Source organism: Equus asinus, chromosome X (genome assembly GCF_041296235.1).
Source record: "Equus asinus isolate D_3611 breed Donkey chromosome X, EquAss-T2T_v2, whole genome shotgun sequence".
NCBI lineage: Eukaryota > Metazoa > Chordata > Mammalia > Perissodactyla > Equidae > Equus > Equus asinus.
This window is the reverse complement of record NC_091820.1, coordinates 53629976-53657406: the sequence shown is the minus strand read 5'-3', so window position 1 is coordinate 53657406 and position 27431 is coordinate 53629976. Positions and strand designations below refer to the sequence as shown.

The following is a 27431-nucleotide window of genomic DNA, read 5'->3' as shown; positions in this document are numbered from 1 at the left end:
TGTTTGCAGGGTGGCTTCCAGGACCAGGTTCTTTGAAACAGCTTCCCGGAAAACAGGAAGGTAAGAGACAGAGGTGACAGGGGAGAAACCAAATCACCTTTTAGAAAATGTGTCATGAATATCTCATTTTTTCTCCTACAGTCTCTTCTTCTGTTTCTCTGTAACTCTGTCTCTGTCTCTCTGTTTGTCCTTTTCTCTCCTCCATCTCTGTCTCTGTCCCTCACCCTGTGTCTTTGTCTTTTTACCTGTGTCTCTCTGTCTTTGTCACTCTATTTGTCTCCCTCACACTCTTGTTTCTTTCTCTGTGTCTCTGTTATTCTTAGTTTCCTTCTGTCTCTTTGTGTTTTTCTACTTATGCTTCTGTTTCTGTTTCCCTATCTCTTTGTTTCACTCTTTTTCTGTTTCGCTTTCCTCACATCTTTCTTTCTTTGTCTATCTCTGTATGTGTTGTCTTTTTGCCTCTCTGACTGTTTTTCCATCTCTTTCTCTCTCTGCTCCTCTCTGTCTCTCTGTCTCTCTGTCTCTCTCTCTCTCTCTCACACACACACACACACACACATACAGTACTCACATACCAAGTAGTATTGCAAAAACTTTGCACTCAATGTAGGACTTACTTTTTGTTAGTTTACTTATTTAGATCCTATTATATTCCAAAAGGGAAGCTGACAGGAATATATAGAATGCAACACTCTGACATAAATAACCTTAGAATAAGCATAGCCTTCATTTCTGAGGTAAACATTAGACTTAGGTGGTTGTTCTCAAACTGGCTGCATGTATAAATCACCTGGAAAAGTTTGAGGGGAAAAAAAACCACACAGATTCATGCCTTCTACTCTAGACCCACTAAAACAGAATCTCCAGGAGTAGGGCCTGGAAGTCTGTTTGTTGTTGTTGTTTTATTTCCTTCCTTCCTTCCTTCCAGTTAGTTTATTTTAAAAATTCCTCAGGTGCTGGTACAGACAGACTGTCCAAGGCCTGGTATTTGGGGCCTTTTAGAGTGGAACACCTAGAGAAATTGTTGCTTAGCCTTTAGGGACTCTTCTTTGAGTTTGCTCCTTGTTGCTTTTCAGAGAATTTCAAATTGTACTTCCTGATGAGTGACAGGAATGTAACTCTTCTAGCTGATCAGTTAAAAGCAGAACAATGTGCCTTTACCAGCAGTGGAACTGGAGTAGGTTTGACATCATCTAGTCAAAACTATGGGACCTGACTCACCAGGACATGATTCTGCACAACAACACACCCTAGTTCTGCTTGGCAGTCAGCCAAAGGGAACCTTAGGTCGAGCCAAATTCACCTTAGACAATAATTTGCCATTTATTTTACCATAACAGATAAAAGGGAGATCAAGGCCCCAAATTTGTCTTACTGATAGAATGAAGTTTTCACCTAGGACATTTTAAAGCAGACTTAATCATATATCTACCTTGAGGAAAAAAATGAAAAACAGAAAAAGAGAGAAAAACAGAGACACCTTAATACTTTTAATGAAGTACCTACATATGAGTAGGACTACTTCCTGCTTTCTGGTGCTCCTTCCCTAGGATAAGCCATATGAGAAATAAGTGCCAAGGAAATAGAATGAGGTAAACTAGAATTAACAGAATGAACTGGGTGTATCTAAAGGAAAGCTTTTTTTCAAGGATGTGATGTCTGAGCCAGGGCTTGCAAGATGAGTGGAAATACACCGAAAAATATGAGGTATTGACCTGTAGCCTTGGATGGGGAACCAAGACATTGAAAGGGAATGTCTAAGAGGCATGAACAAAGTCCAGTAGAACCTTTAAGGCAGGCTAACTTTCAATAAGGGAAACTATAGCCAAACTGGTGTTGAGAGCAGGGAAAGATTGGTAACCACTATCTGGGCTTTGTCAGCTAGTACTCAGGGAAATCTTGGACCAACCACAACATGAGGGTGCTGTGGCCCAAGCAGGCACTTCAGGCTGGAGCACCATTCTACCTACCCTATCTCCAGGCCTCTGGAACCTAGATTTGATCCTGTTCCTTATCCCCAGATTCCATCTTGGCAGGAGTATGGGTAAGACCAAGATGGGTACACCTGTCCTCCAGTATGTCATGAGATGCCATCCTAGGTACCCACAGGCTCCTCTCACTCAGCATCCACATAGGGCAACCACCCCTTCTATCTAGGCCCCCACCTTGTAACCACCACTTCATCAGTGCATTTATATGTTGGCCACTAGTCAAGATCCTCGGACTAGCCACAGTCAATCCCATCTATGAACATTTTTGCCAAGCTCTTCTCTCGTATCTAATGAAAATGATGATCTGTATAAACTTTTTGCTTCCCATTTGCACACCTGACTATAGCCTGACATTTGAATGACCTTATTCCCTCATTCATCTCCCTTCCACATCAATTTAAAAAATTAAAAACTCAAAAGAAAATGAGAAGTGGTTCATCAAGACGAGAAGGAAAGGGGGCTGGCCCAGTGGCATAGCGGTTGAGTTCATGCGCTCCACTTCAGCGGCCCGGGGTTCACTGGTTCAGATCCTGGACATGGACCTACACACTGCTTATCAAGCCATGCTGTGGCAGGCATCCCACATATAAAGTAGAAGAAGATGGGCACAGATGTTAGCTCAGGGCCAATCTTCCTCAAAAAAGAAGAAGATGAAGAAGAAGAAGAGAAGGGAGGGGCATTCACAGATACTACAATGTAGCCCTTCAGGGGGTCTTCAGTACTTGGTGGTGATTGAAACCATGGATGGGAATAAGATCACTCAGGGAGTATGTGTAAATAGATTTAAGAGAGAAGAGAAAACAATGCTGAGGATATAGCTCTGGGACCACCTGTTGTCTGGGAGGTTCTGGCCACACTATATGAGGCTCGATACTCCAGGATTGTCTCTTCCCTCCAGCTGTCCCCAGACAAGGCTGATTTGGGACTAATCTAAGGACATCAAGTGGCTGGTCAAGGCTGGTTGTCTTCAAAGCAAAGGAGGATTCATGTTTCACATGGGATTTGCCCTCCTTCTTTCCCTTCTCCCTGTTAATGATAATCACAGAACGTAGTATTTGGTCTTCGGCCAATTTCTCTGGACTATCATAGCCTCCCATATAAGGCACTCAAAAGATTGTTCTGTCACCTGAAAGACTGGGCTCTCTAAATCTGCCAGAGGGGTAGCCCAACCTACAAGCATCGAACTAGATGCTTTGAAACGTCTAGATTGAATCACTTCCCCATGTTTCATACGGCCTCTTTCGCACTAGTCTGGAAGGGTCACCCATCCCATTGCTTTGCCTTCTCAGTTCTAATTTCTAGAGTCTTAGTGAAATGTCTTTCCTCCTTTACCCACAGTTCTCAAGGAAGACTTCCTGGAGATGAGAGTTGAGGCCTCAGGTATGTAGTCTCCAATCCTGAGTACAGAACCTTGTTACACATAAGCCTTCTTTATGGAATCTGAGTTTTTGAGGACTGGAATACCATGTACATCCAGAGAGTGGGAACTCATCTCCATGCCTCAGTTCATTACCCTATAATTACATGACCCTTAAACTTACTGCCTTCCAATTCTGATGGTCTCTGTATTTTTAAGTCTCCTTCCTCTTTCTTTTCTTTCTCTCCCAGCCAAACTACAGTGTAGTTTTACAAATTGCCTTTGAATCCAGTTCATTAGGAATCCTAGGTTGTGGCATTTTGGGCAAGTGCATTTCCTTCTCTGAGCCTCAATTTTCCAATCTGTAAAACGAAAAGTTTGGTACCATCTAACTCTGATATCCTTTGGGTCTAAAAGAAGATCAATAACCTCTCTTTTGGTATTATAGCAGGTACCAAGAGTCCACTTTAGTATCTGTAAATGGACTTTATTCCTTCAGACTAAATCACTATTTCAGTCTTACCCCCTTAAACCTTCATCCTTTGTCCTTTATATTTGTCTAAGGCAAAGCACTTTCACATCCATCACCTTATTTGATCCATATCAAATGCCAGAAATTGGGAGGATAATATGTATTTTAACTCAACAAATAAAGGAACTGAGGTCCAGAGGAGATAATAAGTAACTTGCTATGGTCACAAGAGTCATGGAGATCATGGAAATTTCTTTCTCTACCTAGGAGTTCTGCTTGTTTGACTATCAGGTTGCTGGCATGACATGAACCAATATACACATAAATGAGATCCAAGTATCTGGAGCAGAGTTTTCCATGTGCTCCACAGCCTTCCTTTTCTTCCTATCACTGCCAGTCCTCAGAGGTCCATGGGTGGATAAGCTTTTCCTTATCAGCCAGTATGGAGGTGAAGTCTCAGTAACAGGAAGTTTGGAGTTATTGTAGGGCCATAAAAGCAGTAGCCATGCTTGAGGGGGGTAATCTCAGAGATCAAGTTTCTGCATCCTCTGTAGACTTTTTTGGTATTAGAATTAAGGCCAAAGGCATGCAGTTTCCATCCCTGATTGTAGCACTATCTTATGACTGTGTCATGGGATCTGAGTTGTAAGGGGCTTTTCCTAGCCAGCCCCAGTTGCTCAGAAAATTAGCTATCGGGGCCAGCCCGGTGGCACAGCAGTTAAGTTCACACGTTCCTCTTCTTGGCGGCCCGGGGTTCGCAGGTTCGGATCCCAGGTGCAGACATGGCACCGCTTGGCAAAAGCCATGCTGTGGTAGGCATCCCACGTATAAAGTAGAGGAAGATGGGCATGGATGTTAGCTTAGGGCCAGTCTTCCTCAGCAAAAAGAGGAGGATTGGCAGTAGTTAGCTCAGGTCTAATCTTCCTCAAAAAAAAAAAAAAAAAGAAAATTAGCTATCAATTGTTTGGTTAGCTACCTACTAAGAGAGGGCCCACTCCTCAGTGGCTGTTAAGGGCTTGACCAGCCCTAGCTAATTACCTACTGTCTTCTTTCTCTTTCAGGTTTTAAAAGCCTTGGCCTCAGAAGACCCTTTGCAGGTTCTGAAAGGGTCTTCCTCAAACCTTTGTGTGCTGAGTCATTTTGTGCTGAAGAGCTGCAGCTTCCTGGCCCTGAACCTTGAGGCTCTGGGATGCTATAAAATAAGGGGCGCATGTCCCAGACACAGGTTTATATTTCCTTTGTATTCTGTCTTCATTGCCTCAGCTCCTGTAAGACTGTGAATGGCTGAACTCCCTCAAGCCAGACTGCAGAAACCAGGCTATCCATTGACCTGAGTTGAAGACGGGAGCTCAGTTTTCAACTCTTCTCTGAACTTCCTGCCTCCTCAAAAGACCATCGAACTCTGAAAGATTTGGGGCTGAAGACTGATCTCAGAGGTCATACCCTGCACTAAAAGCTACTGGAGTTGGGGCTATTGTTTATTCTGGAAGCAGGGGAGTAGGAACATTTGCTGAACGTTGGAGAATCTTAACATGTCTCTTACTGGGAATATGGACCCTGGTCCCAGGTCGGAGCTCTGGCACTACAACGTATTGCCAAGAACCTGTCTGCTCCTGTGGGAACAGACAGAATGGCTGATGACTGCACAACCCCTCCAGGTGGATCAGGAAGATGGTCTTCCTGCTCTTGCATACAGCCACTTAGGACAAATCTGCAAAGCATGTTTGGCATGCCAAAGCCTAGGTCTGTTTGAATTACTCTTCTTTCTGCTTTCTCCTGACAGCTTCCTTTCCAAGCAGTCAAGAGAGAAACAAAAGCTGAAAACAGTTCTTTTATAAAGGCAGACTGTTTTTGTCCTGTAGGAGTTCCATTTTGGGGTCAAATGCTGGGAAAAATTAAGATGGATTGAGGCCAGGCAGATGTCACTGTTGCATCATGCTTGCCTTCTACAGATAAGCTCTTTTATCTCCTGAAAGCAGCAGTTCTTAACCCAGTGTCCAGGGATTCAGGAACTTCATGAAGCCTCTGAAATGGTATGCAGAATTCCACAACAATGTGCCTTTTCTGGGGAGATGGTCCATAACATTCTACTGAATTTCAAATGGGCCTATGACCCAATAAAGGTGAAGAACCACAGTCTTCAAGATAAAAACCTCTTTTTATAACCCATAAAGTATGTGATTGGAAGGGCCTTTCAGAATAACTTAGTCTAACACCCTAGTTTACCATTGGGGAAACTGCGGCAGAACAAGTTAGCGACCATGCCTGAACAAGATAAGATCTCAGGTCCCTGGGCTCCTACACAAGGTTCTTTCCATTATACTACACTTATCTAGCAAGGGGACTTATAATTGGTGGCTCTGGTGGTCATCATTTTGGGAGTTTTGCTTTTGCCCTCTTTCTTGAGTCTCACATATTTGCCACCAAATGGAAAATTTCCAGACATCAACTCCTGGTTTTCCTCATTTGCTGTCTCAATCATTGGAAAGAAACTACAACACAATGGGTGTAGTGAGTCAGAAATCTGAGTAGACATTTCTGATTCTTGTTTGTTGAAGGGAAGCTGCTAGAGAAGGTGTCATTGCTTGTGTTCCCATGCAGAAGCCTGGGCCATAGCCTGTCTTTAGGGTCTGTGTAATTATAATATGGCCCAGTGTGAGAAAGAGGGCTTTCCTACTTGGACCCTTCTAGCAAGGCCCTGCTAGTGCACTGACTATAGCCCTGAGAGAAGTGTAGACATAGAGGGGGGAGATGAGGGAGATGGAGGGGGAGATGGAAGAAGGGAAAGATAAAGAAAGAGAGAGAATGCACACATGCGAAAACCAACTCTGAGATGCCTTTGGGATAGTGTCACTGAAAGGCAGTAGTCACTTTCAAGACTGAGCTCTAAACATGGTTTATTGGTGAGTTAGTAACATGTAGGCTAAACACACTGAGAGCCTTGTGTAAGTAATTGAGTGGAAACTTGATGCCATTCTCAATCAAGACATGCCCAGCTGGCCTCATTGAACTCTCTCAGCTCTACTCAGTCTCAAAGGCAAAGTTGCCAAGAAACCAGGAGCAAGAGAGCCAAGTGGCCACCATTCTACCTGCTGCTGAGTCCCAAAGGGAATCTCTGTGAGGCCCTCCTGGCTTCACCCAGGAAGTGCTCATTGAGCCATGGTCTCAGAGCTGTGGCCTCTCTGCTCTGTCCCATGAGGTGACTAACTAAAGCAAGAAGGTGTGCAGATTTTGGGCACAGAAGCAGTGGCCAATGGGGCTTCAGTACCTTTGAAGATGGCAGAGACGTGGTTTCACTCTGGATTTCTTGGAGGGAAATACCACAACCATCACTACAAATATTGAAAGATTATCGAGAACCAGAGAAAGCCACTTGATGCTGGTGAGATAGGTGTCCCAGAAATGTGGCCATGAGTTTGCCTTGTGTTTCCTGGGACACAGACCAAGAGCCTGGCCTAGAGAGTTGGGACTACCAGTCTGGCTGGAGACCAGGAAGCAGTGGCTGGCTAGTTCTGGGCTATACCCAAAGAATGCCAAAGAATGAACCTCAGTGCCTCCCCTTTCACACTCTGATTTAAAGAGCAAAAGCTTCTGTGATGATGAACACTGTTATGGAATTAGACTGGCTTGACCCAGGCTAGATGGATGAATAGTCATTCAGAAGAAGCTATGGCAAGGGGTGATAATTGAAGAGTGGAAACTATAGGAAATTATCAGCAGGTTAGAGAAATTGGTAATGGATGAATTGTAAATCTTGAACTGACCGTAATAACATTTATTAAGCCTCTACTAAATGCTAGGTGCTTCATATACATTATTTCATTTAGTCCTTAAAACAATCATTCAGGTAGATGCTATTCTCCTCATTTTACAGATAAAGGATTTATGGCCTAGGGGGCTAAGGAAACTGACTCAAGGTCACACAGAAAGTAAATAACAGAACTGTGATTCAAATCCAGACCTCTCTGACTTTGCACCCCATGCTGTTTTCCCTCTGCCACACAGAGGCCACATTACTGGAGCTAACATGACTGTGACTCTTGCCTGTGTAACAAAATATTAAAAGGCAAGCATTTGAGGAGAAGGATGAGGATGCAGGTCCAGTTTACAGGAGAACAAAAACTGGGCTGGGAGAGATTTCTGAGTTGAGCTTTCTCCTCACCTTCAGTGTACCCATTTGGTAATGTTTTTAAAAAGATCATTTAATTTTACGTTGTGAAATGAAGGATTTATTTTTTACTTGGTGGTTGTTAAGTCCTTGACTTAGCTGTTTCTCAAAGATAAAAAGGTCCTTGTATGTGTCTGTGTACTTCACCAAGGTTGTAGCATGTGCAGTTTCAGCCCAAGAAACTGGCGATATTCACACATGCAGTTTGAGAAGCAGAAAAGGTCTTCTTGCCTCTGTAGTGCTTGATACCTTGAGGTAAAATCCCTATGAAGTTGTTCTGTGGTGATTGCAAAAGTTAAGAGATGATTTAGAATAAGAAATATTATTGAAGTTTTTGTTTAAAAAAAGGTAGGAGGAGTTGTCCAGCCACTAAGGGGTGAAACTCAGCATCCAACATCAATAATAAAAAAGCATTATGTAGAGTATTTCTAAAATAATTGGCTGTCGTGGGGAAGTATCCTTCCCTTTTCAAGAAGTTCCTTGATTCTGTAATAACTAGAACTAATAAAGTAGTAGAAAAAGAACTGTTTCTATGACTAGAAAAAAATTGCTTTTGAGAGAATGTAAATCAATGATACTATTTTTAATGTAGCTGCAGATAAATGGCCTTCATACATTACAAGCTTAGAAAAAGCTTCAGAAACATTTAAAAATTGCAGAGAGAATCAAGATGCCTTGAAGAGATGTTGTTGATGAAGAAAAGCTTTCATTTTCATAAGGAAAAGAAGCACTTGATACCAAGGACATAAATAGATGCTGGAAAGACTGCCTACATGAAATACATATGTAATATCAAAAAAAAGTATCAGATTCTGGGGCCCGGTCATGTGATTTGCAATAAAGTATGCAGACCGTCTAGTATTAATGGCTTTCATCTGTGGTTTTGTCATGGAAACAATCTTTGAGCATATTAAGCATGATGGTGCAGCCACCATGCACTGCTCACATTGCCTTCTGCAATTCTAAGTAAACCTAGGCATAGAACCTTTTTGTACCTAGGAATCTCAATCTACTTTGCACCAAGAGCTTGTCATTCCCTCAAGCCTCACAACATTGCTGCATGATAGGTGATGGCCTCATTTTATAGATAAAGAAACTTGAGGCTCAGGGAGATGAGAAATGATTTGCCCAAAATCACACAGCTAGGGATTGATAAAAATCCAGTACTGGAAGCTACAGAGGCCTATTCATTTTCTAATACACTACACTACCCCCAAGTAGTAAAGGAATCCTGCTCGTTAATGGAGAAGATGCTTAGAAATGAGACTGATGGAAACAACATCTACAAGTCTAACTACTTCAAATGTGGTCCATTATCAGCTTCAGCATCTGCATTACCTGAGAGCTTGTTAGAAATGCAGCTTCTTGGGCCCTATCCCAGACATCTGAAATCAGAGTCTGTATTTTAATAAGATCTCCAGAAGATCTCTATGCGCATTAAAGTTTGAGAAGCACTGATATAAAGCATTTGAGACAATAAAGCAGGTTGAGGAAGGAGACCTCTTGATGAGGCAAAGACCAAAAATGGTGGATAAGGCCAATCTGGTATGTTGGGAGTGTTCTCAAAGATTGTGTCCATAGCTGCCTGCTTCTTACACTGCTCTGTACATAGCCTTGTACTTTGATGACATATATATGAGGTTTCTCTACTTCAAAGAATAGTGAAACCAGCCTAGCGAATAAGAAGACTGAAAGTTACTTGACTTTCAAATCTCTGTGCATCAAAGGCAGTATGGGGCAGTGGAAAGGCAACGTAGGACAATGGAAAGATCTCCTTTCAGGAGCCCTGAGGGTCCAGGTTCACCTCTGTCACTGCCTCTGTGATACTGAGCATGTCCCTCCCCCTCTCTAGGCCTCAAATTGTCTCCAAACCAGGTTGTCTCAAAGGGCCTTTTCAGCTTTGACATTCTGTTATTCTCAGCTATTGGTTTTACTACAGCCTACGTTGTAATGAAAACATGGACAACTCTACTGGGTTTTGTCTGGCCATAGTTTAGCAACTTCAGTTCACATAAGAAGGAATATTCTGGGAGGAAATCTCACAGTCATGACAAAGCAACATTAATGGGAACTGCAAGAAACTGGAAGGGGCATGACTTTAGTTAATCAGATTGAAATTGGCCAGTATTTTAATTGAAGTATAACAAGACATCCAGACTGTTTTGACAACCAGCTGCTCAAACCACATAATTTGGAATCAACTCCTATATCTTGAATAGGGCTTACTTGGCATGATTTAATAAAATGAACTCTTCTGACTTGGGCTTTTGGGAGATAGTTTATTGGAGGTTGGACAGGCTTGTAAAAATGAGAAAACTCCTGTTCATCCCCTATCTGCCACTCATCTTCCAAGGTTATTCTGATGCCCATTAGAGGAAGACAACTGGTTATAATCTGACCTCTTAAAATGGAGAAACAGAGGAGAAGGGGCTTGTCTAAGGCCACACACCAGAGCCAATGGCAGAAAACAGGTGCTCAGAGTACTTTCTTAGGGTGGCTAGTTTACCAGAATCAAGATATCTGCTTCCAGCAGCAGGGCACACACTGGGGAGGACTAATAGGCCTTCCATTTGGGTACTTTGTTTCTATCATGTATTCACACTCATTGCTTCAGTTGAGCCTCACACAGCTATATCATCTAGGCAGAGAAGGGATAATTACCCTCATTCTATTGAGCCTCAGAGAGGTGACATAATTTGCCCAAGGTCACACAGGTGAGAAATAGACTTGGACCCAGGTTTTCTGACTTCACATATACTAAACTGCTTCTCTGGGAGAGGAGAAACATCCCTCCAAACCCTCAGCTGTTCCCCTGGGAAATGTCAGGCACTCTAAGCTCTTAATTGCTTCAATCCAATTGCTTCAAAATAGATTGACTTTTTTTCCCCTGTTGGAGAATATCCTAACAGTTTTATGACTTGAAATTCTGCAGAGCACTCTTATGTCCCTTCTTCTATCATTTTGTCCTCATGACAGCCCCATAAAGTAGTTAAGACAAGGTATTTTGCCCCCATTTAACAGATGTACAAATTGAGGCCCAGGATCATTGTGTTAGTTTTCTATTGCTACTGTAACAAATGACTACAAATTTAGCAGCTTAAAGCAACATCCATTTATTATCTCACAGTTTCTTTTGGTCGGGAGTTCAGCATAGTGTGGCCAAATTCTCTCCTTTAGAGTCTCACTAAACTCACAGTATGCACAAGGGATGTGGTTGTCATCTGCGGCTCAGAATCCTCTTCCAAGCTTACTGGTTGTTGGCAGAATTTAGTTCCTTGTTGTTATAGGACTGAGGTCCCTATTTATTTTTTGACATGTGGACCCCTCCATCTTCAGGCTAACAATGGCATGTCAAATCCTTCTACTTCTCTTTCTCCATCTCTCTGACTTCCTCTTTTGCCTCTGCTGATAAGGGCTCACCCTTTCATTGGGGTGATTTCATTGGGCCCACACCAATAATCCAGGATAGTCTCCCTATTTTAAAGTCATTAGTAACCTTAATGACATCTTCAACATCTTTTTGGCAGTGTAATCACAGTCCTGGAGATTAGGACATGGGGTCTTCTTGGGGGCCGTAATGCTGCTTACGACAGACATGAAGCAGCTCCCTGCAGAAACCCTGTCTTTCAGCGTAAAGACACATGGTTGTCAACACCTTAATCCTGGAGAAGAAAAAATGATCATTTACATGCCACCAAATGGACAATTAGAAACCCTGGTGTTGTTCAACTTCTCCCATCTCTCAAATACACACAAACACAATTGGGAAGCACACCAAAGAAAGTGGTAGCTGGAGTGCAAGTGGGGCTCTTTAGAACCTGATGATATTCCTAGATGGCACCTTGATGCTGGTGACTAATCCCTTAATTAGTCTCATTCTATCTGGGAGGAGGGGGGCAGAAACAGCTTCCCCAGAGGCCCAAGATGAGATATAGATTCCCTGTATCACTTGACCAGAAGAGCTAACACATATTAGCATTTGCTACATGCCAAATGTGTCTCTACGTGCTTTGCACGGGTTTACTGAATTTGTCCTGGTAATATGCCTATGAGATAGGTGCTGGCATTAGCCTCACTTCACAGATTAGAAAACTGAGGCACAGAATGGTTACATCATTTTCCCAAGTTCCCACAACCAGGAAATGTTGAGTTCAGGATTCAAACCAAGACTATTCCCTAAACTAATCTCCTGTGGCTTTCACCAGACTGGGAAAATTCTCCTAGAGGAGAAATTGGGGCCACATTGATTTCAAAATCCCTTGCACCTTTGATCCTCTGAGCTTGCCCTCAGGGTCCTGAGATTCTGGTAACCAAAGTCAGCGCGGCTGAGCTTTCTGAAGGGATCTGATAAATTTAGAGACATGCTGGATTTTATGAGGCCAATGGACTACAAAGTGAAGGTGCCCAACCTTTTCTCAGAGACTGGAAGAAAAGGAGACTGTCAGTTCAGGTGGATTGGGTCAAAATTGGTCAGCCCCGTGAATGCCCTCTCCAGAGCAGTATTTCCACTTGGGGGCCTCCCCAAAATAGGGGATCTCCCTATTTTGGTGGGCGTTCAAGTTGTATCACTTCCTCTGAACCTCTATGAATCCCGTTTTCTGAAGACCCAGGCCTCCAGAATGCTCAAAAAAGGTGCCTGAAATTAAGACCGCAAAAGAGGGCTTTCCTGGTCCTGAAGAATGGAGCTAGGCAGTGGCCTTCTCTATGTCTGCTCTTTCCCAGCACTTGGAAAGCCTGTGGGAACTGAGTTTCCACTAGTATTGTCAGCCCTGGATTTATTTCTCTGGCTTCTGCTTCCTCAGCTACTCCCATCTAGATCCCATGATGCTGTCAGGTACCACCCTACTGTAGTTCCCAGAGTCATCGGGTTGTGAGGTAGGTGGGATATGGACAACCTTAGTCTTAACTGTCCCTCACCTCTTCTCTACCCCTACTACCATCCTACAAGACTCCGAATTCTGCCTCCCTTCTGAGGCTGAGATCTAGAGGGAACCAATAGAGACTGAATTCCTCTGTTGTTCCCTGTGTCTTCTTTGCTAGTCATTGCCAATCAGACCCTAGCCTCTAACCCCCTTGGAAGGAACTTGAACACCATTATCTATATTCATGCCTCAATCACCATGGGCAAGTTACTTCACCCAAATAAACATGGTTGGCCCTTAATAAGTGCTCAATTAATATTAACCAGTAGTAGTAGTAGAAGTAGTAATAATAGTAGTGGTAGTAGCAGCTGCCTCAGTTGCTATCCAGGAATGGAATCTTCTCTACACCCATTCAGGGGTGGTGGATCACCGCTTTGCCATTCAGGATCTTCCCAACTGTTATCTGCTACCTGATTCTTGGATTCTTCAATGCATTATAATTTGCTTGGCTGGAAACTATTGTATTCCTTGGCTCTGTAAGTAGCCACCCTGAGCCCCACCACCCTATCTAACCTGTTCCTGTACCTAGCCCTGTTCTCCCCATACTTGTCCTTGTCTTGTGCAGGAGTTTCATGCCAATAACCCAGGCCCAGTTACTCTGCCCTGTGCAGTTGCCAACAGTCAGGTCTGAAGGATTCCTGTGCCTTGAGGTCTGACAGGAGCTCCTCCTTCTTATGACAATTGAGCTCCTGGTGATGTGGCTTTGTACCTTCACCCTCCTGAGGACCACTTATGCTATTCTGGGGAGCAGCTAATCTTTTCCCACACTCCCTTACTCTCCTTTCCTCCTACATTTTGCACGCCTACTGTCATCACAACTGTGCTTATTGTCTTTATTCAAACGTACATAGTGAGGGGATGGGTAGGTCCTGGAGGGGAGATAGGAGAGAAGCACTATCCTGCTACTGCCAGATTTCACACTTAATTGGAAATTAACCCCGGGCTCCTGGCTGTCCAGGGTGTATTTATATCTAGCAAGAAATCATGTTATTTTCCATGAAGTGAATAATACATCACAAAATGCCTTAGGAAAATGGGTCTAAAGATCCTTTAAGTAAATTTTAAGAGCTCTAGGAAAGAAGCATAGGCAGCCAAGTAGCCAGACCAGTCCCAATTGTGACAAAGGAGGAAAGGAACGCAGTCCCAACCACAAGTGGACAGCTTATGAGAATCAGATCCAGAGCCTTTTTATGATTTGTGCTTCTAGAATTCAGGGCCTTGGGAGTTGAAACAAGGGCCGTAGTGGAGTTGGAAGTCCCCTAGTACCAAGAGAAGGAAACAAACATTGTTAAGCAACTATCGTGTGCCAGGCATGAAGTGAGAGAGGCCTGAATCCTTGAGCCTTCCCAGGAGATCTGGCATAGGAATTAGGGTGGTAACTGGCAGGGAAAAAAGTACTACCACCTGGCAGGCACGTTACATACATTTTATATACATTGTCTCATATGAGCCTCTCAACAACCTCATTTTAGTCCCAATTTACAGAAAAGAGACTGAGATCCAGAAAGATTGTTACTTGCCCAAAGTCACATAGAGAGCAAATGATGAAAGCCAGGAATGGAGTGCTGTGAGACTCCTGAGCCTGTACAGAGATGGCATATTTTCATTACTGAAACTTCTCTAACATGGAAGACCCCAAAACCCCATGTTGAACTGGCATTTGGGAAAGAAACTTATCATTGTTTATGCTGTTATGCTGTGCTGTTGGAGGTGGGGCAAAGGGGTGAGTAAATACGGGTGTGGCCAGTGCCTGAAGCAAGTTGAGGATAGAGAATGTATGCAGGCACTTTTACACTGAATTTCTCATTTATTACTCACAGCAACCTTGAGAGAGAGAATGTTATCCTAATTTTATATATGAGGAAACTAAAGCTCTACAAGGTTAAATAACTCACTTCAGATTACACAGATATTAATTGATGATGCTGGGATTTGACCAGCACCCAGGTGTGTCTAACACCAAATATAGTGCTTTTCTCCCTTCACAACTTAACTGTTGAGCACTTGGGTGTGTGTTCAATTAGTCAGAAGCATTAGGCTGGTGGCAATCTTGGAAAACAAAGAAGCTGCACAAATCCTCTTCAAGGGCCCATGATCCCTGGCTGGACAAAGGGTAATAGCCAATACCCGGGCCATGGTGATGGAAGGCATAGTTGTACAGTCAGGGTCTCCCTGGTGATCATCAGCTTTTTCTCACTCACACAATTGTCTTCAGTGGGAAGTGGAGACCATATTTTCCTCTTTCCCCACCCTAGACTTCCAGGAAACACAAGGCCTCTACAGACGTATACACATCTGTACATGATGTATATCTTCCTCAGTTCTGGGTCAGGAAGGTATGACCATGGAACCACCTTCTTGCCCTTTCTAACTTAATACTAATGTGAAGGAATCTGAAACCCCTATGTAGCTGCTTTTGTTTTGTTTTGTTTTGTTTTTTAGCCAGACAGTGCTATGATCCTTGAACCCAGTTTCCATAGCCTATGGTCAAGGTTCCAGTCCTCCAGATGACTATCTCAATTCTTGCTATCATCTCAGCAGCCATCTCCAGATCTGAAGGTAGAAAGGAGGTCAGAGAAAGCTGGCTAAGCAACATCCAGCTGCAGTGAGACAGCAAGGGAGTGTGGGCACAGGAATTCACCACAAGACTCAGACACTATGTACTTTCTCTGTCAGCCCTCCCAAACTTCGCCTTTTGGGTCTTTCCAGGTCAGTCAATAACGTTAGCCTTTCTCCAGCTTCAGGAGAAAAGATGATTTCCTTCTAAGAGAGTCTTCCTCCTGAGCTAGCCCCTTTCTTTTCCTCTCCAGGTCTGAGAATGGAAGAATTAAGAGATTTAGAAGGGATAGAAAGGGCTTTACATTTATTTAACAAATATACGGCATTGACTTTGTGTCAGGCGCTGTTCTCAGTGCTTTACAAATATGAATGCATTTAATTCTTACAACAACTCTGTGAGGTAGATATTATTATTCTGACTTTAAGGACGAAGAAACCGAGACACAGAGAGGTTAAGTGACTTTCCCACACTCATATAGCTAAGTGATGGAGCCAGGATTCAAAACCAAGTTCCAAATTCTGAGGTTTTAACTATTATGTTACACTGCCCACATGACACAGTAGCAAAGAATATGGGCTTTTGGAGTCAGGCAGAGTCTGGATTCCAATGCCTGTTCTGACACTTGCTGGCTATCTTACACCCTGGCAAGTCACTTCCCCTCTCTCAGCCTTAGTTTCCTCACCTGTAATGTGAGGGTGATGACACATGCTTCTCAGAGGAATCAATGGAAAGTGTCTAGCTTGGAGTAGGCATTCAAAGTTGGTTCCTCTTTTCATTTTTCCTAAAGCTTGGTACCAAATTATGATTTGGTATCCAGACTCACTAGCCAAGTAAACTTAGTCTGTACCAGTGCTAAGCAAACACTAGTTGACACTATAGGTGGCATTCACTCCTATTGGAGTGCCAGATTTCCACCAGAGGAGCTGATGTAGCTGGCATTTTTAAAGCTGGAATTCTACCAGCATTAAGTAGCCATATAGTTCTGTCTCTGCCCAGACATTGGGAAGATATGGCCAGCAGAAGGGACATTTGCAGGAAATGAAGGCAAGGCATTGTCCCCAGTCAAGAAGTCTCATTCACATCCCTGCATGTACCCCACAGGTCTTCCACCCACACCTTTAGTTAATAGATGGACCAGTGGGCTTAGTTAGAGATGCCTGCTTACCCTATAGATGTATGAAGTCGCAGGGCTAAAAGATACTCTTAAGGTCATATATACCAATTCACTATACTACTGAATGTAGTGAAGCACCCAAATTCTAGACTAAGGCATGGGTTCAAATCCATCCTCTTCCATTTATTAGCAATTGAGTGAGAAATTTACTTTTCTTCTCTCAACCTTAGTTTTTTCACTTGTAAAATTGAGATCAGTAAGTGCTCACCTTCAAGATTTGTTGTGAGGATTTAATGAGATAATGAAAACAAAGTGTCTGACACACAGAAAATGTTCAATAAATGATAGCTATTAATTTCGCATCATCTGTGCACTAGATCAACAAAACTCATGAGTTCCAAATTGCCAACAAAATTGGTCTGTAAATACTCTTCATGACTTACTCACCTAAGGGCTTTCATAAAAAGGGTCATACAAGACTCTGCCATGTGGACCCTGGCTCATCTTCTTCCTGACCCTCCTCTCCTCACTCACAGCCGCATACTTTACATTCTGTGAAAAATTGTACCCTTAGATGTTCTCACTTATATTTGTAAGGCTCTGGTAAAGCATTTAGGGTGGAGATGATCTTTCAGAAGTGAAGGCAGGGTTGGCAGTACCAACAAGAGATGATGAAGCACTCAGTGTCTAGGAATAGCAAAAAGCCATTACACGTTTGGCCTGGAGAGGTAAAGCAATGGAACAGGGTTACCAGAGCCTAGTGAGAGCTGGAGCTGTGGAGAAGTCCCTAGTGGGAGCTATAATCAGGGAAGATTCCAGTCAGTGCCAGAAATGAGACCCAAAGCAGGGAAGGTGTGGGGAAGAAATACTAAGACCTTCCTCTCCTCCTACTCTTATCTACCAGTGCCTCCTATTAGCCAAACCCAGCCAGAAACCAGCAGCTAAGTTGATACCATCCACAAGGTCAGTCTCTTGGGACACATAGGAGGAAACAGAAGGGTGGAGAATGGATCTGGGGGTGGCAGATGATAGCCAGGGAAAACTAACAAGCTCAGCTTTCCTACCTCCACGCCCTTCACATTTGGTTCCCTAGAACTGTAATGACCTTCTGCGAACAGATGAACACCTTTTCATCTTAAAGCCTTGCTCAGATATCACCTCCCTAAGAAAGCCTTCTTCATTTCATTATTGTCACTCCTTCTTCAGTCATACTTGTTCCAGCACTGATAACACTATGTTGTAACCATGTGTATTTTTGCCTGGCTTCCTGAAGAGACAATGAATTTCTCAGGGGCAAAGGCCTAGTTTTATTCAATTCTGCATTCCAAGCTCTTAGCACAGGATCTGGCTCAGGAGTGCCCCAGTAATGTGTGTTAAATTGAACTGATTATCTTCACCCTAAAAGCTTTACCATGAGACAGTATTTTCAAAACATCTAGATACAAGGTTAATTTTCATCAACATCCTCTAGATCCCTGTCCCTGGGAGCCATCTTTCCTAACCAGCCAGATGATGTGGAACAAGCAGCATTCCTCAGGGTTAGCTTCATTAGGAGGCCTCACAGAAACTCTCTCTTGACATTTACCAAAAGGTTTTAAAACCAGCTGTCTCCAAAGAGAAAATTCCCAATACTCGCCATTTGACAAATTATAAGAAAAGCAAAGTGTTCTGAAACAAGCAGTTACATTTTCCGCCAATCCCTCAATGTTGCTTTAGGCCTCATCTAGAGTTCTTATCCAAGCCTAGGGAACCAACTAAGGGCAGCGAGTGTAGTGGGAAGTCATAACAAAACAACATCAGCTCAAATAGACTTCTTGAGATGGGAGCAGTACTCTTCAGGGGACATCCAGAGCGCCTGCAGGCTGCTCATCCATTCCATTTAAGGATAATGACTGGCTGGTGTAGAACAGAATTGAAGAAGCAAAAAAGGACAAGGATATTTTCCCATGAATAGCTTTTCATCTGCTGTCAACATGGGTAAAGACTGACTGACTGCACTTAGACCAGGCCAAATCCAAGGATTGCTTCTTTTAAGAATGTTCCAACTCAGAACTTTTTTTAGCTCAGCTTAATTCCCCTTCCTTCCAGTACCTCCAACACTTTCTGAGTCTCTGCAGCAGCTTCCATGAAGAGAAGTGTAGAAAGAATGCTGCAAATTTAGGCTCCAGCTCTGCCAGTCACTTGCTGTGGGACTTACTCAAGTCCCTCTCTTTCTCTGGACCTCAGTTTCTTTATTTGTAAAAATGGGGAAAATGCAGTTCTGAAATCAAACTCATAAAGTGCATTGGAGAAAATAAGAAGAAATCAATCAATCTGCCAAGCAGGAAGAGAGTCTCCAGTGACAATATGATGTTTGAATTGGGCTAGAGGTACTAGGCATGGATGTGAGGATGGACATGGCATGCTTAAGAACTAGCAAGTTACGTGATGCAGATACAGCTTACATCTGTTGAGTGCACAGGTGGGAGTGATAGGAGATGACACTTGAAAGGAAACTTTAGACCTGTCTATGAAGGGCCTTGAATGCTTGTAGGCCATTGAAGCTTAAGAACCAGGGAGATGACATGGTTAGTACAGAGGAACTGTTCTCAGATGTTCTGATCTCAAGACCACTTTATACTCTTAAAAATTATTGAAGACTTCAAAGAGCCTTTTTTTGTGGTTGATATCTATTGATATTTACCATATTGCAAATTAAAACTGGGGAATTTTTAAAAATTTGATTAATTCATTTAAAAATAACAATAATAAACCAATTACATATTGACATGAATAACATATTTTTATGAAAAACTATATATATTTTTCAAAACAAAACATAGTGAGAAGAATGGTATTATTTTATATTTTTGCGAAACTCTTTGTTACCTGGTTTAATAGAAGACAGCCAGATTCTTGTGGCTGTTTCTGCATTCAATCTATTATGATGTGTTGTTTAGTTTGAAGGAAATTTGACCTCACTCAAGTATCTAGATATTCTCCTTTAAGACTACACCAAAACTCAGCAAGTGCAATTTTTTGAAGGTTAGTTGCAATGTGGAATCAGAAACCATATCAATGAACTTTGCATATCCTACTACACTAAAATGCATTGGGCTATCTTGCACTTTGAATAAATCATTTACACAAGCATGATTTTGTAGCATTAGGCATTGGTCATTTGGAAAATATTAGTAGACTTAGCTATGCAAATCGTGCATGTACATTTCGTTACACAATAGTTTAAAAATCATGTGTTAATATTACCATTGATCTTATCAAAAAAGTTATGAGAAACTGTCATGCTCATGGTGGTAGATACAAATTTTCTAAAATTCTAATTTTCACTTGAAAGCTCAAATTTTATCATTGACAACAAATATTGTCAGGTGTTTTTCTTGAGGTAACAGGCTCACATCATTCATTTTCAAGAAAATTTCTGCCAAATATCCAAACTTGAATAACCATAGTTTATCTGTCAGTTGCTCTGTCAATTGAAAATGATATTCCATGAAAAAAGCAACTACTTCAGCCCACAACCCAAAGTGCTTTTCCCTGAGACAACCACCATACTTTGTTGTGCAGCAGAGGTATTTTATGAGTACTTCCCATTTGTTACATAGAATATTAGAAAAGTATGTACTCTAGGATTGAGATTTAACAAAATTAATAATTTTTACTGCTTAATCAAGTTCTTTAAATGAAACTGGCTTTTATTTTTCTGAGAGTTAGTGGTGAAGAACCCAATGCCTACTAGTACAATTTGGTTTTACCACCTTGATTCATGTTGAGGTGCCGTACAGGCAAATGTCCACCTGGTGTCAAAAGCAAATGACTTTAATACTAAAATACTAAAATCTCAGTATTATTATGAAAACAGTTTTGACCTTATGGATACCCTGAAAGTATCTCAGGGACCTCCAGGAGACCATGGGCCATTCTATGAGAACTATTGGTATAGAGATATTTTGAAGGGAGGGATGACTAAAGATGAGAAGACCAGTTAGGAGATGATTACAGATAATTCAAGTGAGAAATGATGAGGACTTGAATGAAAGTAATCCCAGTGTGAATGGGGTAACAAGTGCTGATGTGAAAAATGATTAAAATATTTAATCAATGGGACCTCAGTCCTGTTGTATTTTCAATAACTCCCTCTAAACTGATCACTTCTCTTCATGCCTCTAAACACACTCAAATTCTCTTCCACCTTAAAAACAATTTTCCCTCAACCAATATTTTCTTCTCATTCTCCTCTGTCTCTAACCCCCTCTAGTTCCTGCCCTATTGTTCTTCTGTACATAGCCAAGCCTTTTGAGAGAGCTGGTTGTTCTCAAAGTCTCAAATTCTTAAGTGTCCTCTCACACCTCAACACACTACAATCTGGTTTCCCTTCCCACCACTCAACAAAAATTGCTCTTGCCAAGGTCACCAAGAACCTCGGTGATGTTAAATCCAACAGTACTTTGCAGTACTGATTCTATTTGTCCTCCTGCTACATTTGACACCAGTGTCTGCTCCTTCCTCCTTGAAATTCTTCCCAGGACAATATCTTAGTTCTCCTCCTGCCTCTTGACTACTTTTTCTCAGCTTCCTCTCTAGCTTCTTGTTGGACTTTCTTCAGAGCTCAGTCCTGGGTCCTTTCCATCTCTTCTATAAACTTTCTTCCCAGGGACCTCACACATACTCCTGGCTTTAAACAACATCTTTTTGTCAACAATTCTCAAATCTCTTTCTCCAGCCCATACATATCTTCTGGGCTCCAGATTTACTAATCCAACTACCCACTTAACATCTCTGTCTCAATGTCTCCCCAGCATCTCAAACTTAACATATTCAAAATGGAGCTCTTGATTTATTCCTCTCTCTTCCAGTCCAAATCTGCTCTTACTTTATCTTTCTTATATTAATAAATTAGTAAATCTACCCAGTTGCTCATACCACAATACCTAGGCATCACTTAGATGCCTCCTTCACTCTCATTCACCACTCCAGTGCGTCAGTAAGCCCTGTCAATTCTACATGAAAAATATACCCCAAAACTGTCCACTCTATCCCTCTTCATGGCCATCACTTAAGTCTAAGCCACCACTATCTCTCACTTGAACTATATTAGTAACGTCCTGACTGGTCTCCTCTTTTCTTCTCATCTCATCCTATGATAAATTCACCACATGGAAGCCAGAGTGATCTTTTAAACTTGTAAATCACATCATGCCTCACCCCTACTTGAAGTGGTTTCCCATTGCACTGGAAATGTAAATCCTTAATATGCCCTATGAGACTCTGTATTATCTCCCAAGATTTTGTCTCCAGCCTCATCTCATAGCATTCTTTCCCTCATGCTCATGCTTTTCCACCTACCTTGCCTACTTCCTTTTCCTCAAGCATGCCATTCTCCTCTCTGTCTCAGGACCTTAGCACACTTTTTCCTTTTGATTTAGACACTTTCTGTCTATTTCTTTGCATGGATAACTTCTTATCTTTCAGCTCTAGATCTCTGGTTAAATGTTAATACGTAAAATGTTAATGGGACCTTGAGGCCCCAAACTAAACCAGGCAATTTTCTTGTTATCTATCATCCAGTTCTTTACTCTTCCTTAATAGCACTTTTCACAATCCACAGTTATGCATTTATTTTTGTGATTATTTAAGAGCTGTCTCCTCCTAGTGCTGTGAGGAGAGCCCTAGCCACTAAGGGAGATAGCCCTCAGGGAAGTTTCTCTAGGCCCTCTTTCTCTTATCTGCTTTTCACAGAATCTCCAAAATCTTTGCTTTCTATTCCTATAGAGAACAATGTCTAGCTTAAACTACCACCCATCCCCCACCCCCACGCCCCTGCCAAGTAATTCTCAATTGGAACAGAACATTCACAATTACTTTGGATTTCAGAAATGCCAGCATCTCTGTCTCAGTTACCAGATGGCTGGAGCAAGACTCTTGTATTTTGAAAATTCAACAATAAGAGCTTCAAATATGTGCATATGATCCCAAAAACCATGACATGCAGTCATTTGACAATTTTCATGGAAGAAATTATGTCAAATGTGGTCTGTTGGCATCAGTTACTTACTAATGAGTAGGCCCAGCATCTGTATCTCAGCTTGGCTCTGCAGTTCTGTACTTACTGGTAGTATGTTGTCATGGTTAAGTGTGTGATATTTTGAGGCAGACTGTCTTTTTTGGTTGTTTTTTATTGAAGTATAACGTACATCATAAAAGTGCACAAATCATACATGTACGGATCACTGAATTTCACAGAATGAACACACCCATATAATAGCACTCAGATAAAGAGACAGAACATTATCAGCACCCTGAAAGGAGCCCCCTTGCTCTTTATAGTAACTCCATCCCCCTCCAATGGAGACTATTATCCTCACTTCTAACAGCATAAATTAATTTTGCCTGTTATTGTAAGTTATATAAATAGAATCATACTCTATCTACTCCTTTGTCTCCAGCTTCTTTTGCTCAATGTTATGCTTGTGATATTCAACCATATTGTTCTAATAGTTGTAGTTGGTTGACTTTCATTGCTACATAATATTCCATTGTGTGAATGTACCACAGTATATTTATCTGGTCCATTCTGTTATTGATGGCCATTAAGTAGTGTAGGGGAGGAAGAACATTTCCTCTACTGACTGGGTCCTTCTGGCTGGGCTGTGAATCAAATTGACATGAGACAGAATAACAGGAGAAAATCACACAAAGCTTTATAACATGTATACATGACAGAGACCCAAGAAAACTAACTTCCCAAAATGGCAGAGGCTCTCATCTTAAATACCATCTTCAGCTAAGGACAAAGGAGAATGTTTGGGGTAGTGGTTTGGGACTCCAAAGGGGAGAAGGCAATTCACATGGAAATGGTAAAGCAAATGTTTGGTAAATATAACTTTGATAACAGTGGGCTTAGCAAGGATCTTTCTAGTCTACTGGGATACCCAGAGTTATCTATGGTGATGACCTGTCCTGGGGACACGGCTTTATCTTAAATTTCTTTTAGGCAGTTAGGGTGAAGGTCAAAGTTTCTTTCAGAGTCTTTTTTCTTAAAAATAATCAAGGCAAGGCAAAAAGACACATTTTGGGGTGGCCAATTCTGATCCCCCACAGTAGTGTCCAAGTATTGGCAATTATGAATGGTGCTGCTATGAACATTTCTTTACATGCCTTGTAGTGAACATGTGTGCATTTCTGTTGAGTATATCCCTAGGAATGGAATGGCTGGGTCATTGCATGTACATGTATTCAGCTTTAGTAGATATTGCCAAGCACTTTTTCAAAGTGGTCCTACCATTTTTCATTTCCATCAGCAGTGTGTGAGAGTTCTAATTGCTCTAATCCTTGCCAATTCTTGAGATTTTTGTATTTTTTATTTTAGCCATTCTGGTTATTGTGGTGTGGCATCTCATTATTATTTCCTTTTTTTTAATGTGGAATTTGTGTTACTTTATTAAATTTTGAGAGACTGTTGCTATTGTATAAAGGGGAAAGCCTAAAGGTATTAATCAAGGTAGATTTTATGAACGGAACATTTTAACCACATGAACATGGATCTGCTTAGTTTTTACACCATAGACAAATTGATTGAGAAGCGGAGGGACCAGCAAGTATAAGCTAGAAGAGAGCATATAGATATAAGAGGCAATATGAGAACCAAACCTGTGTGTGAAGAAGGAGAAGGCAAGGAGGTAGACCTGGAGAGAGATACAAACGTGAGCAGTGCAAGTATTGAATGCTTTCAACCTAGCTTTCTTCTGGGGCAAATGAAAAACTGTGATAAATATCTGTATATAGGACAATATGATGAATGTGAGGTCAAACCTTGCAACAATGAAGGCAACAAAGTGTAGATTTTATTGACCTGGATATTTTCTGCAGCCAGTTTCGCAATGGCTATGTGCCCATAGTAAGAGTGGGAGATTATTATTGTATGATAAAATTGAAGTATGGTTTCCTTTTTTATTACCCTGATGACTAACAAAGTTGAGCACCTTTTCTATATGTTTATTGGCCATTTGGATAACTCCTTTCATACAGTGCCTGTTCAAGTCTTTTGTCCATTTTTCTATTGGTCTGTCTGTCTTTTGTCATTGATTTCTAGTGGTTCTATGTATATTCTGGATACACATCCTTTGTCAAATATGTGCGCTGCAAACATCTTCCTCTAATCTGGTGGCTAGAGTGTTCTTTTTCCTTTCTTCTTGTTGTCTTTTTTTTTAAAGATTTTATTTTTCCTTTTTCTCCCCAAAGCCCCCTGGTACATGTATTTTTAGTTGTGGGTCCTTCTAATTGTGTCATGTGAGATGCCACCTCAGCATGGCTTGATGATCAGTGCCACGTCCACACCCAGGATTCAAAACCCTGGGCCGCAAAAGCAGAGCGTGCAAACTTTTTGGATGAACAGAAGTCTTTAATCTTAATATACTCTAATTTATCTATTTTTAAAAGGTTAACACTTCTTGTACAGTGTTTAAAAAATCATTGCTTCCTCCGAAACTGCCTGGGTTTGAATACTGGCTCCACTACTTTGTACCTATATGACCTTGGCCAAGTTACCTAACCTCTCTAGCCTTCCGCTTTTTTAATTAGAAAATTGTTTCATAGGGATATTACAAAGATTAAAGGAGACGATGCATATACAATAGTTTAACACCACACCAGGCAAATAGCAAGTAATCAATGAATGTTTACGAATTTTCATTTTATATTATATTCTTTATCAGTATTTATAATTTGGAAGTTCATAAAGGTTTTGGGCATGTCTCTCATAAATATCAAGGTCTACTTTCCTTACATTACTTAGAAGTTAGACTTTTACCACTACAGGTAATATTTGCTTTTTAGTATTCCAATTTTTCAGAATTAAGATGATAAGAAAGAAAATCTTGAGCCAAAATAATTTTCAGGCTATAGCACACTATGTTTTAGATAGTAACTAATGATATCTCACTGATCTGGGTTTAAGAGGTGGGGATGTGCTAGCATAGGGGCATGGGATTCCTAAGCAGATTTGCAAGCAAAGATTCTAAAGAATAGTGGAGAAGGTAATGACTTGGCAGTTGTTGATCTGATACATTCAGGTGGAGTTAATGAGCAGGCAGGAAAAAAGTCTTGTTAAGAAATAGAAATTTTGAAATCATTCACATATTGATGGTAGTTGAAGACCTAGAAGTGGATGAAATCTCACAGAGAGAGTATGTAGAATCTTGTGGATCTCAAATATTTAAGAATGGACTGAGAAGAGAAGGTAGTGAAAAAATCAGAAAGTTAGGAGCAGAACCAGGAGAGGCTACCCTTAGTATTGGTAGTAAGGAAGGTGACAGAGAGCAGTCAAGTATGTGAAAGGCTACAATAAGTTGAAGAGGATTTAATCTGAGAAAAAACACCGGATTTAGCAATTCCAAGATCATCTTGCATACAGTAAGTGGGAAAATGTAGCAGATTCTATGAGTCATTCATTTAACAAATATTCATTGAGCACCTACCATGTGGTGTTAATGACTTTTAGCGAAAGACCACTAGAAACACACCTGTAGTTAAACAAGTTGGGTTTTCTTACTCCTTGGAGTTCGAGAGGATACACACTGTGGGGAACCTTGGGGTTCTCTCTCAGTAAAAGGGTGCTTGCAATAACCTATTATAGATTTTGGGCTTTGTTGGGTGATTTCGGGGAGAGTTGAATGAAGTAGGGGTTTGCTCTAGATTAGATGCAGTCAGAAAGTGGGGGCAATTTTATGACCTTATTCTGGTCTGTGCTTAGACAAAATTATGAAGTGGTGTTGTTTTGTTTCATTTTACTGTAGTCTCAGAGAAACCTTGCCTGAGGTTATACTTTTGAGATTGTTTATATCCAAAAGGAGGACAAAATGGCCTGGTTGTGATGTCAGACCAAGTTTGTAACAATATTAGGGTCTAGCTGTGAATGCCAGATCAGTTCTAGATGTCAGGAGCTGAATATTTTCTTTCTAAGTCTTCTCCTTATGGCCAAAAAACACATGATGTCAGGCTGCTTGACATTAATTCGTGATATCCAGATTTTCACCATTATCAGTATTTTCTTGACTAACATCAGAAGAGTGTCCATTGAATGTCATCTATAGTTGACAGATGGAGAAGAAAGATTAACACTCTATCTGTTAAAGGATAAGTTTTTGAACCATCAGATATGACTATGGCTGCTTAGTAGATTTTAAGACAAGATATATCAGCCAAGCATAACACAGTCAGTTGTCTGAAACAAAATGGCTGTTAGTCCTTGTAACAGATCTTGAAGCTAAGGGCCTAGATTATGAAACCCAGGCAATGAACACATGTCCCAGAATTCAGCAGGATCTCTTTTAGAGAGCCAGGTGCTTTTCCTTTTAGCCTAGTCACAGACTGTTCTACTTGCACTTAGTATTTACATAGATAGAACAAGTATTTGCTGTAACACAAACACAAACTCTCTTGGCTAGCTCAGGGAAAACCAAAGACTATATCATTACTCATGATAACTCTAGCTAGTGGATTTAGAATAGAATTTGTTGAACTTCCAGAGCATGAATACTATCATTTAATGACTTCTGCTAAAGTCAGAGACAAGTTTTGAACCACCTTTTCTAGTTGTATTGTTCCCATTGCGGAAATTATAGCTCACATGAGGAGGAAATCAATTATCCCTCCTGAAAGTTTCCTTAAATAATCTGTGGTTGTTTTATTTTGGAGGCTTCTGGCCAAAATATTAAAGGAAACATGATTTAATGGAGGTGGTAGTTTCAAATACCTGGAACTCTCTAACAATTACTCCTAATACACAAAATAAATTAGCGTGCAGTAGACAGGTATAAGCCTGATGTTCATGGAAGAAATAGTATCCTAGT

The 27431-nt window shown here is 41.3% G+C and overlaps 1 protein-coding gene across 3 annotated transcripts in view; it reads left to right on the top strand.

Moving 5' to 3' along the window:
• Positions 1-8849, top strand: part of OPHN1 (oligophrenin 1) — a 496179-nt gene extending 487330 nt beyond the window's left edge. For all 3 annotated transcript variants that reach the window (XM_070502226.1, XM_070502227.1, XM_070502225.1), the window contains 3 exons: positions 10-60; positions 3330-3371; positions 4882-8849. In XM_070502226.1, coding sequence (XP_070358327.1) covers positions 10-60; positions 3330-3363 — 85 coding nt within the window. In that variant the 3' untranslated portion in view covers positions 3364-3371; positions 4882-8849. The remainder of the gene's footprint in view (positions 1-9; positions 61-3329; positions 3372-4881) is intronic.
• Positions 8850-27431: the final 18582 nt, after the last annotated feature.